Source organism: Colossoma macropomum, unplaced genomic scaffold (genome assembly GCF_904425465.1).
Source record: "Colossoma macropomum unplaced genomic scaffold, Colossoma_macropomum, whole genome shotgun sequence".
NCBI lineage: Eukaryota > Metazoa > Chordata > Actinopteri > Characiformes > Serrasalmidae > Colossoma > Colossoma macropomum.
The window spans coordinates 27,454,198-27,468,216 of NW_023494805.1; the positions used below are offsets into that span (position 1 = coordinate 27,454,198).

General features: G+C 39.2%; 1 protein-coding gene across 1 annotated transcript in view; it reads right to left on the reverse strand.

The window, feature by feature from the left end:
• Positions 1–1,474: 1,474 nt before the first annotated feature.
• Positions 1,475–14,019, reverse strand: part of efnb3b (ephrin-B3b) — an 87,172-nt gene continuing 74,627 nt past the window's right edge. The window contains exons 3-5 of the mRNA XM_036596728.1: positions 11,731–11,823; positions 9,126–9,194; positions 1,475–2,504 (exon numbers count right to left, since the gene is read on the reverse strand). Coding sequence (XP_036452621.1) covers positions 2,074–2,504; positions 9,126–9,194; positions 11,731–11,823 — 593 coding nt within the window. The 3' untranslated portion in view covers positions 1,475–2,073. The remainder of the gene's footprint in view (positions 2,505–9,125; positions 9,195–11,730; positions 11,824–14,019) is intronic.

Sequence of the window (14,019 nt, forward strand, 5' to 3'; positions counted from 1 at the left end):
ATCCATGTGCTCAAGCAGAATGGCAGAATGGAGTCTGATTGTGCATTCTGTGTGTGTGTGTGTGTGTGTGTGTGTATGTGTGCGTGTGTGAATCTTGAAGGATGTATGTGTCTTTTCAAGTGCATTCTCATTTTCTGTGGCTGTAGAATGAAAGTGTGTATCTGCGGATATGTATGTGTGTGTGTTGTATTATACTAAGGCGTGTTGTGAGACACTGAAGGAATTTGAAATGAGTCTCAAATATTTCCGCCTCACTTCTCGAGAACTGAAAATAAAAAAAAAAGTGTGAGCGGCTGTATGAAAGACTATTTCTCTCCATCCGTCCGTCTGCGAGAGATTGAATCCCTTTCTTTTCTCCTCAGCAGCTTTCTGCGTGTGCGTGTGTGTAGTTGAGAACACCTCCGTGTCCGCTCGTTCCCCAGCACTGTTCCACACAGCCTCTTTCAAGAGTCTATTAAAAACCCTCCTTCGTTGCTCCATCGCTCTCTCTCTCACACATGGTCTCACTGTGTGTCTTTCCTCATCCCTTCATCCTCCTCTATCACGCCATCCTTCGAGGATCCTTCACTCACCCCCTACTTCTTTGTCTTCACCACGTTATTCCTTCTGTTTTTCAGCCTTCTATCCAGAAGGTTCTCATCCGTCTCTTTTCCTCCCACAGACAGCTCTAGTATTCTTTTCTTTTACCCCTCCCCACCACCACCCCCTCCATTTCTCCTCTCCTTTCTTTCTTTCTTCTTTGTAAAGAAAGAAGAAGGTGTCTTTGCACGTAAACAGACCTTTCTCTCGGATTGTTCCTCTACCTTAACACTTTCACAAACGAGGCCTAACTTCAAAACTACATCATAGTACAAGGAGCTATAAAAATACACATGGAGAGTGGAGACTCCTGGGAAATGGAGAATGAGTTAAGGGGTTGGGGAGAAAAAAAGAGAGCGAGAGAAAGAAAAAAAAAACGACCTCAGTTTGCGAAAGGAAATAATAATAATAATAACAAAAAAAGTATTAAATTAAATTACAATACAAAGGGACAGGGAAAACACAGGGTCAGCACTTTGCAAAGCCGAAGAAATGAAAAAGAGTATGATAATAACGAAAAAAGAAAAGAGCCTAGCAACAGAAATGTCATTTTACAATTGGAGGAAAGGAAAAGAAAACAAAAAGACATCTAAGAATTATTTTACTGAATATTCATATATAATTATAATCTATAAGTGATCAAAGCAGTTAAAAAAACTTTTTTTTTGATATTCGCTCACTTTTTGTGTTTTGGTTTTTTGAAACAGTCTAACAAACAAACACGCTCACATTCATTCGAGTACAGTGCTCTCTCACCGACACGCACGCACAGAAACACACCGCCACTGAAGCACACGATATGCGCACGCACCTCTGTGCGACAGCAGTGTCATAATTATTAACCTACACACTCACAAAAGTACGCACGTTATTAAAATATACAAGATTTTCAATGCCGCTACGACTCCTCCAATCAAACGCAGGGCCCGTGGTCATGTTAGGTCAGCGCTGCGCTTCGACCGGCTCAGCCCTGGGACCGCCCCTTTATCAGAGGAGTAACAAACACAAACGAACAAACTAAACTGCTAGCTTTGAGTTATTGTAGCGCAAGTTCACGTAACATCAGAGTGGTTGAGAGTTCACTTTCAGTCCTTTTGTTTCAGAGTTCATGTTCTGGCAACATTTCTAAGAGGCTCCTCGGGCGGCAGAGCCTTTTTCCATTTTACCGCTCCGAGATCAACTTTAGGAAAGCTTTATATTCGCTCCGATAGCTGAGGGAGCGAGAAGCTTTCAAATGAAGTCCTTTCAATGCGCACGCCTCATTTATCACAGAAGTCAGTGATTTAGGGCGAGCGTGTCTAGGCGCATATATGAGTGTGTGTGTGTATATGTGTATATGTGCACGGTCAAAAGGCTTGAGAGCAGCCCAGCCGCAGCTGGACTGCAGAAGAGGGGGGGAAATCGGTTCATACTGTTATGGTTTAGGTAGGAGGCGAGATTGGCATGGTGTAGGTTTTTTAAATTGTAGGCTGGCAGTCAAGGCGTCCCACGTCCTCATACTTTGTAGTAGATGTTGGCGGGGCTCTGGGGGGGCATCTCCTGGACGATGTAGACAGGATGACCGTAGTCTCCGCTCACCTTCTCATAGTGTGGGCAGTAGGCCGAGTCGGAAGTCCGCAGCGGGATGATGATGTCGCTGGGCTCCGAGCCGTTGTTGTTCCCGCCACCGCCCCCGCCGCCACCCCGCTTGGGTGAAGTGAGAGAGGAGAGAGAGAGCGGAGGGTGGTGGGACTCGGAGTGTTTGGAGTGTCTCCGCCGGTAACACACCACGCAGATGACGGCGGTGACCAGCAGGAGGAAGGCGGAGCCTCCAGCCGCGCCAGCGATCACCGCGATGTTGGAGGCCGGGAGGGGGCCGTTCTCTCTGTCTGCTGGAGCTCCGCCTGTGCCGGGAACTCTGGGAAATGTAGTGTTTCCAGAGGCACCTGAGGAATCAGAAGATTTCTAATTAGAAAAAAAAAGTATCTTCATTTTAATGTATAAATACCTTTATTTAAATATATAAATATATATTTATGCATGAATAACATTCATGTAGCATTCATACATTTGAACAGTCTATGCATTTATAGAAGTGAAGACTCCCTTGTCATGTTCATAATCTGTTCATCATTCTTCATATATCCAAAATATCTCAACTCTTTACATCATTTGAAAAATATGAAGTATCACAGAATCATTTTACGCGTATACATTTTATCATATTGAAAACAGCAATTTCAAACTTCTCAATGCGACTTTTGATCAGTGTAGCATAAATATAAGTAAATATGCCTTTATAAATATTAATATTATTATTATTCTGTATATAATAACATTGACAAATAAACATCTCATACATTAGTTTACACACAATACATATATATTTTTTTTTGTCATGGCAATGATTTGAGAACCTTTTGAAGCATTTTTGACATGCATTTAATTGGTACATCTACAGTAATACTAATAAAATCTCATTTTTCCTGAAGATAGTTTGGAATAAAAGCGGAGACTTAAAGAGATGTCTTCTGACACCTACACAATGGCTTGACGGTTACAGAAGGTTCATTAGGGCTGCCTTGTCCTGCCCTATAACATCCTCTGTCCTTACAAAGTTCACCCTCTGATTGGCCAATTAATGTCTTTAACCAATCCAGCGAACCAATTTAGAAGTACTTTCTGAGTTCTTACATTTTCTAATCATCTGGTTGGCCAGAAGATGTCCAAGATGTCAAACAGAGATCAAAAAGTTCAAATCCATAGTGCACAACCAGGTGCACAGTTCCTGTCCTGCTTAGCCACAGCACTGTGTATTTTAGTGTTCTCCCTTACTCAGCTCATCAGCTAACTGATCTTTCCATGTAGATACTGTTGCAAGTTTTATGATATGTTGGCAAAAATTCTATTCAAGCTTGTAGCAAACAGGATTTTAACACAGTACGTCAATTTAGAGTGTTATTCATTTCAAACTCTATATACTTTGTACTCATGTGAAGGTCACAGTGTTACTATCATTAGTGCTACTATCATTAGTGCTACTAATGTTGCTATCAAGCCATATAAATGTTATTCTAGGGGATTTGCCTTATCCTGGTCATACTGGTCATATGGAAAACAGGTCAATGTGCTGCTTCAAGCTATGTCAGTAAAGCCAAAGAGAGAGACAAACAGTAGCTTAGCTAGGCAGCAATGTGAAAACAGCAGAAGCTGATAAACTTTCTACTTAGCCTAGAAATCAGATGTTTATCTCCAAGAACTTTGATGACATGACAAAGATGATCTATCGCCAATCTATCCGAACAGTGTGACACATACAAAATTAATACAATCAGAAATTAATGACATACTTTTATAGATTTTGACCTGAATCAAGTACTACATTTTATTTTGAAGCTTTCCAGAATTATTGTTCTGGAAAGCTTGTGCAAATTCATAGTAGCTCTGAAAAAAACATGTATTTGTTTCCTTATAATTCTGTTTAATTCTGTCATGTGACACACAATTCAAGTGAAAACCGTAATCACAGTAGGAAAGGAACAACAATGCCATGGTCAACATCCAGGCTAATTCCACCCTGTAGTTTAAGGCTACAGAACATCTCGCTGGCAATTACGGACATATAAACGAGATAAAGTGGTTAGCAGCATGTAAGGACTGAACTACACCACGGATCACTCTTAGAAACTAGAGCATGTCTCATTGATAATGAGCAATAGCTCACGGCCTCCCAGGACTGATTCCATATCATTACAGTGATGGGTAAAATGACCATAGTTGTTGAACGTGGTCAATATCAAAGTTAGACCACCATGACATTAGACCATATTGTTAGCTTTACAGACCATGGCTCTGTGGGCACAGCTAACTTCAGGGCCTAATTATACACTCATGATACACCCGTGGAGTGAATGACCAAATAGTGGTCAAATGATTGTGCCATGTGGTCACAGTTTGAGTTGGATATACGCTCAGTGTTTGTCTATGTGTGTGCGTGTGTTTGTGTGTGTTGGTTTACATACATTTTCAGGACATTTTTCTCATTTTCAGAGTAAAACCAAGGGAACCTACAAGCAAAGTGGTCCTGACTTCATAAAATGCTTTTTGTTCGCAAAAGCTTGTTTTATTGTTTAAAACTGAAAGAGTAAAACAGTTTCTTTTTGTTTTACGGAGCTTGAGGTTAGGAGTAGGTTTACAGTTAAAGGTTTACAGTTAAAAATTCATAGTACATATGAATACTTAGATGTAAAGGGCATGTGTATGACCCCATGTCCTGACAAGGTATATAAACAAATCTGTGAGTGTGTGTGTTTGTATTTCTGCTAGCCAGCGAGACGGCGGCAGCTCCAGCTGGCCGAGGGATTGGTCAGTAATACAGGGGGATCTGTCTGCAGACGCGCTCGATTGGTACATCATTATGCTGGGCACAATTCCCCTCACTTTCTCTCTCTCCTACACTGTTCTCTTCCTCCTCCTCGTTGTGTTGCTCTGAGGCTGTTTCTGTTATTGTGCTCGTAATGACCCACCCTCCATTCCCAGCACCCTGAACTGATCTGCCTGAGAGAGAGAGAGGTAGCGTCCATTCTCTCTCCATCATTGTCCAGCTCCTGTTTTCCAGTTCCTGTCAATATTCTGTCTCAGTAATGTTGGTTTATACTGCAGGTCTCTCGCCATCTCACACTTTACCATTCTTAATCCGTCACTCACACTCCTCTCTTTCTTTCTTCTCTTTTATAAACTCTTTCTCTATTCACTCTCTACTATCTCTCACTCCCTTTTCTTCTTCCTTCTCTCTCTCTATCCTATATCTCTCTATTATATCTCTCTCCCTTCTCATTCTCTCCCTTTCTCTACTCACTCTTTCACACTTCTATTTCTTTTTCACCTCCTTTCTCTGTTCATATTATTCTATCATTCTCTTTCTTATTGTCTCTCCCTCACTCCCCCTCTCTATATTCACTTTCTCCTGTCTCTCTTCTTTCTTTCTCTCTCTATCCATTCACTCTTTCTTTCACCTTTCTCTTTCTCGCCACCCCTTGCTCCTTCTATCACTCCACTCTCTCTACCTCCTCTTTCTCTTTTTCTTTTTTTGCTCTCTCCTTCTCTCTCTCTCTCTCTCTATTTCCTTTCTATTCACTCTTCTCCTCTGTCTTTCTCATTTACTTCTCTTTAGCTTTGTGCTCTGTTCCACGGCTGCCCAGTCCTGGCCCTGGAGATCTTCCACCCTGGAAATTTCAGGGTCAACTCACCTGACTCTAATACTCAGATGTGCCTCAAGGTCTTTATCACCTGGATCAGGTGTGTTAGATCAGTGTTGGAGCTGAACTCTGCAGAGTGGTGGATCTCTCTCTCGCTCTCTCTCTCTCTCTCTCTCTCTCTCATAGCTTTCTCTGGCTCTCTACAACTTTCACAGTAAGCTCCAACAATGTGAAGGAGACAAATGTGTGCACATGTGTGCGAGAGAGAGAGAGTGAGCACAGTATGTGTGTGTGCGTGCGTGCGTGTGTGTGTGTGTGTGTGTGTAGCTGTGAAGAATAAGAGATAAAGAACAGTTCTGGAAGTTCTTGACAGAACAAACCCATGACAAGTACAAAGAATGAGTAATAATCACCTCCCTCCTTTTCTCTCTCTCTCTCTTCCTCTTCCCTTTCTCCCTGTCTGTCCCACTCTCTCACTCTCTTTCTCTCCTCTCCATCTCCCTGGACCAACAAAAACCGGGGCGCCAAACTAATGGCAATAATAACTCTTTGAAATGGCTCCCCTCTCCTCCCTGCAGCCCCTTTCCCCTCCCAGGACGGCCATTATCAAACCCTACTCTGCCTCCGGCACTGAAAACTCCCAGGGCTAGGGAGAGAGGAGAGAGAGAGAGAGAGAGAGAGAGAGAGAGAGAGAGAGAGAGAGAGAGAGAGAGAGAGAGAGAGAGAGAGAAAAGTAGAGAGAGAGAAAGAGGGAGAAAGAGAAAGAAAGAGAGAGAGAGAACAGAGGGATGGAATATATCAAACGAGACCCCAGCGCCAGCATCCGTTCATTTCTCCCTCTCTCACCATCTGTCGCTTCTTTCTTTTTCTGTCCTCCTCTCTGTGTCTGAGATGTTTCTGGTCTTTGTTGCGTCTATGTCACGTTTGGGATGTGCTAGTTTCTCGTAATCTGTTGGTTACAGTTGAAAGCCTGCAGGATCTTTTTTTTCCACAACCTTGTCGCAAAGGGCCTTTTATCATTATTGATGTTGTCTGTAATAGCCTATAATCCATTAGTTTTATCTAGTATTGCGTTTCTGATGTCTGCCGGGAGTATTTGCCAGGTGTATTCAGACATAATCATTAAATTTTATGAGCCTACGTTGCCAACATTTGTAAGCATTTATAAGTCGTTAATGAAGATCTGATACTGAGAAAAAAGTTATGATGCAAAATTTCTTCACTGTGACTGGATCAGTCACACGTTGTTTTAAGGTGGCACTATTAACTAGTGTTAAAGCTATCATAACTAATAGACTAACTTAGTTTTATCAGAGGTTTGGTAGTGTAATGTGACGGGATAAATTCATGCTTACTGCAGCGTTAAGATTAGAATTAAATGGATCCAAACAAACAACCAACATAAACTAACTTTCTGTTGATACCAGATAAAAACTGTATTAGGCTAGGAAAGTGAGCCCATCTACTTTTAACACGTCACCTGATAGGACAGAGATCGCTCTGCCTTGTGAGAGGCTCTTCCAGATATTTCATTTCTTACTCCTAATCAGCCCATCATCAAAAATGTTATAGATTACATCAGAATTATTTTGAACTTGAAGATAAAGAGATAAAACTGTAGAGATAAAGTTCCAGTCCATTGCTGTGGTTAGCCTTGTCTCCCGGTGCTGATGTCTTTTAGCCAGTGGTGGACAGTAACTAAGTAAATGTAATTCGTTACTGTACTCAAGTAGTTTTTTCATGTATCTGTACTTTACTGAAGTATTTCCATTTTGGGCAACTTTTTACTTTCACTCCACTATATTTCAAAGTCAAATATCTTACTTTTTACTCCACTACATTATGCGAAATCTCTCATTCCTTTTGGCTTATGTGTGTATAAAAACGTAAAATTTTTCTAAGTCAAAACAAAAGAAGCGTGAAGCGCACACTTTGTTTTGAGCTTGTTTTGACCTGTTGGACATACCTACTGGACATACCTGGGAGTGTCTATTCCTACATAAATGATGGAACTAACCTAACTTTGTGTAAATAGACCACAATATAGAAATATATACACATATGCAGTTGTGACTGGTGCATCTTTTTTCTGAATTTATACAAACATTATTTCATGTTATAGTAAATTTGTTTTTGCTAGTTTATGTTTATGAAAAAAGACCTACAGATGCAATATAGTAAAGGAAAACTCATTTGTGAACCTGTGATTAAAGCAAGTTTTTTATTAGACTTAAACTTACTTAACTAACGTAACTAAGTTGCAAATAAATCTTAAACTGAAACTTTGCTTGTTTGCAAAAAGTTATTTCATGGCCACTTGGTTCTACCTAATGGAAAATTGTTTGCCTTCAGTGTTTTATGCTTATAATAATTTTAATAGATCAGTGATAGACTAATTGATGACATTCTATTAAAAGATTGGTTTACCAAGAGTGACACTAGAGTAAAATGATTATAGGACAATAGAGTCATAATTAATCTTTTAGAACTTTTACTTTCCATACCTAAGTATACTTGAAGGCAAATACTTTTGTACTTTTACTCAAGTGGAGGTCTAAAGGGAGAACTTTTACTTTTACTGGAGTAATATTTTACCTTGGGTATCTCTACTTTAACTCAAGTACATGATTTGTACTTCGTCCACCACCGCTTTTAGCAGGGTTGGTTATTACGTCACTGTGAGGTCGATTGGAATAGGACTACTTTTACTGAAGGAGCTCCAAATTTGAAGACGTATTGGAGGTAATTCACTCTGAAATTATTACTTAGCAGACTTAAAAACTATTAACATTGTGACTGTTTTCTAGCTAATTTTAAATACGCAGAGTCAAGGCCTGAAAGGACACCATACGTCAAGGGAGGTTGTTACCTTGTCAGGGCAAATTTGATTAAGTTCTCCGTTACATTATTTATTTTTATTTAGAATGTTGAACAAAATGAACAAATTACAAATACTCCTTAATTTGTTCATTTGTTTTTCTGCTCATCTTTATTTATACTGCACTTTTCATTGTTTGTTACAAAATGTAAAGATGCTTTTATTTTTGATCGGATTCAGTGGATATAAAGAAGCACAACATAAATGTCAGGACAAAACCTTGTGTCTCCGTTTTTGTTGTTCTTTATTTTATTATGTAATTTGAGAATGAGTTCAGTCAGCTGCTCTTTACATTGTGTGTACATTTCATGATGAATGTATCAACAGAAATGGCCAAAAATAACTTACTTATCTTACATACTGTAACTTACAATACGTTACATTAAAGCTTAATAAGGTTTGGTACATTTTTGGGAGACAAGGTGTCATTCAGGAAAGTGATGATATGTTGTCATGTATATGAGGATCATCACTGGTCTAAGGGGTTTTACCTGGGTTTCTGGTGTTGGTACGGCCCGTCTGGTCAGGCTTGGCAGACTTCGGAGGCAATCCGTAGGGATCTGTGGAAAAAAGACAATGAGAGACTTTTGTTGTAAATTTCTAAATTTGGCCAGTCTGACCCACAACCAGAGCCCAATCAGACTCAAAGCTATCCACAATACTGGAAAAACTTCTTCACAAGCTCTCTGTAATCATCTGAAGACTGAGGGAGGCAATGCTTATGAAGACTGAGCCAATCTGACTCGGCCAATCAGATCAGTTCAGCCACAGGCCTCTCCAGCTTATGGGGCACTGCTGCTGTTGCTGTTGTGGGTTTTTCTGTTTTTCAGCATGACATGTCCCTCTGTGTGTGTGTGTGTGTGTGTGTGTGTTGTCTATCTCATCAGAAATCTGCACCAGGCGAAGCCGCTTTTATTTAGATGACAAACAAAACAGACGTGACCTTTCAGCCACAAAGCAGATAAACAAACATAGAGAGAGTAAGAAAGAGACAGAAAGAGAGAGAGAGGGGGAGATGGAATGAATATTTTGAAGAAATGTGCAATGCTCATAATGTCAAAAATCGATAGAGAATTCATGGAAGCTGAAGTACAGAAGTGGGTTATAGAATATGCTGCAGTGAGGAATATGAAAAGAGGAAATTGATAGAGGGAGCAATGAGCAGAGAGGGAGAAAGAGAGAGAGAAAGAGAAAGAGAGAATTCTAATGTTTACTTTCGTGAGCTGTGAAGATTTGCTCTAACTGAAGCAAAGTGGACAGTAAATAGGGGTGTAACGATTCACAAAATCCAGAATGATAGACTTCAGAATTCAGATTGACAGGATGCAGGGATGTCTTGATTCAGTACGTTTTTCAACACAACAAATATAAAAATCAGCTGAAAATGTGCCTCATGTTAATATGGTAACTTTTCACTTTATTAGAGCATTCAGCATTATAAAAGTACAGTTACATTTATTCTGTTACACATACTCAAGTTAAATGTTGATAAAATTGTAGTTTCCAGAGCATTTTCAAAGGATATTTTTACTTCTACACATTTTTTGTGAGGTATAAAGAATAAACTTTTTAATTAATTACATTCAAGTAAATTTCTTTTGGCATTTAATTCCATTATGTTACACTGTTACTGCTTTGTGATTAGTTACACCTCCAACTTTCAGAGCTTTAGCATTTCATTTTAGACCAGAGGTCAGCAACCCAAATATCAAGAAGAGCCATTTTGTCCTTTCAACAAAAATCAAACCATCTTTGGAACCACAACATTTATGTCTATTTTATTAAGGTAATGTTTTACCATCTTGGCTAAAAATATTATTAATATGTGCTAGCTAACATCCTAGTATAGACTAAAAAAATCATATAAGTTAAACGAAAACACAGACTTACTTTGCTCTGCTTTAAGCTTTAGCTCAGCTATAGCCACTTTTCCCGCATCTCCAGCAGGAAACATTTCCTCAAAAGTAGAATAGTTTCTTGTAAAATTGCTTTCAACATTCGACTTACAATTACAAGGCTGAAGTCAGCTTCTCGTTCGCCAGCTTCTTATTCAAAATTTCCTGTTCCACCTTAAATGGTGCCCGAGGTGCCAGAAAGCAATTGCTGCACCTTTTAAGGTGGAACGGGACAATTTGAACGCGAGACTGACTGCAGCTTTACTGTGACTTTAAGTGCTTGACAGTTTCTCACAGATTAAACGTACCCAGAAACCAGCTGAGTGCATATAAATGCAAACAAGTCTGTGTCCAAATTATCAACATTCGTCTTAAATCTTTCTCTTTGCCTTTTCGTTAGCTACCAGCTAGGTGATATTGTTGTCTTTGTTGCTATGGTGACCAGCAGTTTGCACACCAACCTTCAGGGTTAAAGGGTGAATTAGCAGTTAGAAATTAACTCCAGCATTTAGGACTATTTATTGTTAAAGCTGTGTTAGAATGATCAGCAGAGCTTTATTTTACAAAAGAGGATTATTTTATTTTCAACTAAAAATCAGATTCTGCTGCAACAGGGCATTAAAAGAGCCACAGCCGACCCCTGTTTTAAGCCAAAATGATTCAAAAAGAGAAGAAAAACACCTAACAAACATATGCTGATTGATGCTGGATGTGTAACTGCAGCTATATAAGTTACTCAGTATTTAAGCAGTAACTGCTCTCAGTATCGCAGTGCAACCTGAACAGCTCATCCTGACTGCTACAGTTGATGATATTCCAACAATACTCTACACTCTAAACACACACAGTGTGTGTCTGCGTGGTGTACTGTCATGGCTAGTGTACTATGTCAACATGACTGCGGTCAACTATAGTTAACTGAACTCTGTAATGGAGACTACCAATGTGTGAGTGAATTTGAGACAAAAATGCAAAAATATGCAAACGGTCATGCATGTATGCATATGCACAGAGTGGTAACAGTCGTCCAAAAACTGTTATTCTGATATGTTTACGAGTTAAGCCCAACATCCGTTACTGTTTTACAGAGACGAGGCCTTGTGGATTTTATCTTCTGTTTGGGTCAGGCTCTTGTGTGTTTGTGCTTGCCAGTGACCGTGAATGTGTGTATTTGTGTGTGTGTGTGTTTATGTGTACTCACTTTGTCCCACTTTGAGCACCACCTTCATGCCCTGTGTGGCACACACTCCTCCTCTCATGCTTTCCAGACCCTGCCGTGTGCCATCCGACGTAGCTGAGGAAGAGAAGCAGACATATTATTATGTATATATTAATGTTAAATAACAACCACACACACAAATATGCCCATTGTTCTTCCAATGAATCACACACAAAATCAAATGAGTTATTATTGCTGTTTTGATATATATTTTGTATCATATTACATTATTTATGTGTAATTATATAAATAATTACACAATTAGTTAGAATTGGATTCACATTCCTATTCACATGCTTTATTGAAAGGTCACACTTCAGACATGAAAAAAGTGAAAAAGTGACCAAAACATGGCAAAAATGTCTGTCCACCCTTTACATTAACAAAATGTAAAGGCTATTTCTTCTTTCCGTGAAAACAAGAGTGTGAGCACAACAGTACCCTTATTCATTTCACAGTGGCAATATGCAACTTTTTTTTCTCCATACAGATACTGAAACCTTGAGTGTCAGATGATACTGATGCAATTCGATATGTTTTTTCCTTTAAAAACTGCTGTGCTTTCAAATAAGCTATTTTACATGAAAGCTTAAGATACTATTAACTTAACATGGTAATCTATACATGTGGAAAAAGTACAGATAAACTCTCTAAGAGAAAATGTGAGCACTGTGTCAAAATCTTACTCAGTTAGAAGTGGAAGCATGGAGCCAAAAACACACGAGTGAAAGTAAAGACATATATACATTAAAACATGCTGAAGTATATATAAAAGTAAGAAGTACATGTTTTAACAAATGAATGTAAAGTTTTCTTTGTTTGGTGTTGTGTGATGCAATGGTGTGAGGTGAAACCACTAATCGGTGGTACTAGTCCTTGAACAAAGCCAAATAAGCACATTTAGCACATTTTATAAAGATACAAATTAGGCTGGATGTTTCCATACTAATTTGAGTTTGATTGGCTAGACAAGAATATCCTGGCCTCTAGATTTGTAACAACTGCTTTTAAGGTCTAAATGAAAATGTAAAAAGTAAAACTATTTTCTTTTTTCTTGGTTATGTATTTGAGTAAAAGTGAAGAGTTTCATTCCAAAATGCTGCAAATCCATTCTTAACAATTTTGGATATAATGGGTTTTAGGAAAGAATAACAGCTCACATATAATGGAGAACACCTTTCCATTTCAAGTATTATTAAAAAATATAGCATTGATATTTCTTGTATGGGTAAAGTCCACTCTTAACAACGTGTATAAGAGAAAAGAAAATTTCTGAAAGTGGTCTATAAAACATTTTGCAAGGAATCCCTTTAAGTATTCAATTTAATAATTCCTGAGTAAAGTACAAATCTTCCAAAATCATACTTGAGCATAGAACAAATACAATCAAAAGTGTTTTCCACACTGACCATCAAACATATCACTTACAGTGCAGATGTGTGATGAATCAGACTATGGTAAAAGGAAGTACTATTCTAGTATAGTACTTAGCTAGATACTCATTATTGGGTTAACATTAGGCTACATGTGGCTACCGTTGTGTGTGTGTGTGAGCTATTTTTGCTTTTTGGTATGTTGCATTGTGAACAGTTCTGGGATATTTCAGGCTAGATTTGTTACAGAAATGGACTGGGTTCTTTCTATTCCTCTGCAAGCTAGTATTTTCTGAGAGTTTCAGCCTCATACTGATACTGGGTACTGGAATGGTGTCTATTGTAATTCAGATCACAGTAAAATTTCTCCTTTTAGATGCATTTTCTCTGCTTGATTCAATGAGGGAGAAGAGAAAAAAATAATTAAACAAAATGTAGACGTATATGTTGTGCGCACTTATTTACATGAACTCATAAGTTTACACACACACACCAAAGCACACACATGCAGTGCGTTTTCTCTGGTTGTGATGACACAGGCCTCTTTCACACACTGTCGTTCTACTGCAGAGGGTCACTTTTCTCAGGCACACATTTAAGATTCACACAGTGAGAAATGGCCCAGCTCTAACACGTCCTCATTTACAGCCTCTCTGGAGGACATTTAACACCATAATGCATTCTCCCTGGACTGTAAGCCATACACACACACACTGGCCTGGTCAGTGAAGTGGCTGAAAAAAAGGGAGCTGAAGTGGGCCAGGGTGGGCCAGACATGGACGGGAGCCGATCACACCTGGCCCAGGAGAGCCACAGGTGGTCAAGAGAAGGGCTAAAGTTAGTCTGGGCCAGACCAGGGCTTACTGACAGTCAGAAAAGGACAGCCTGCCCTTGGTAA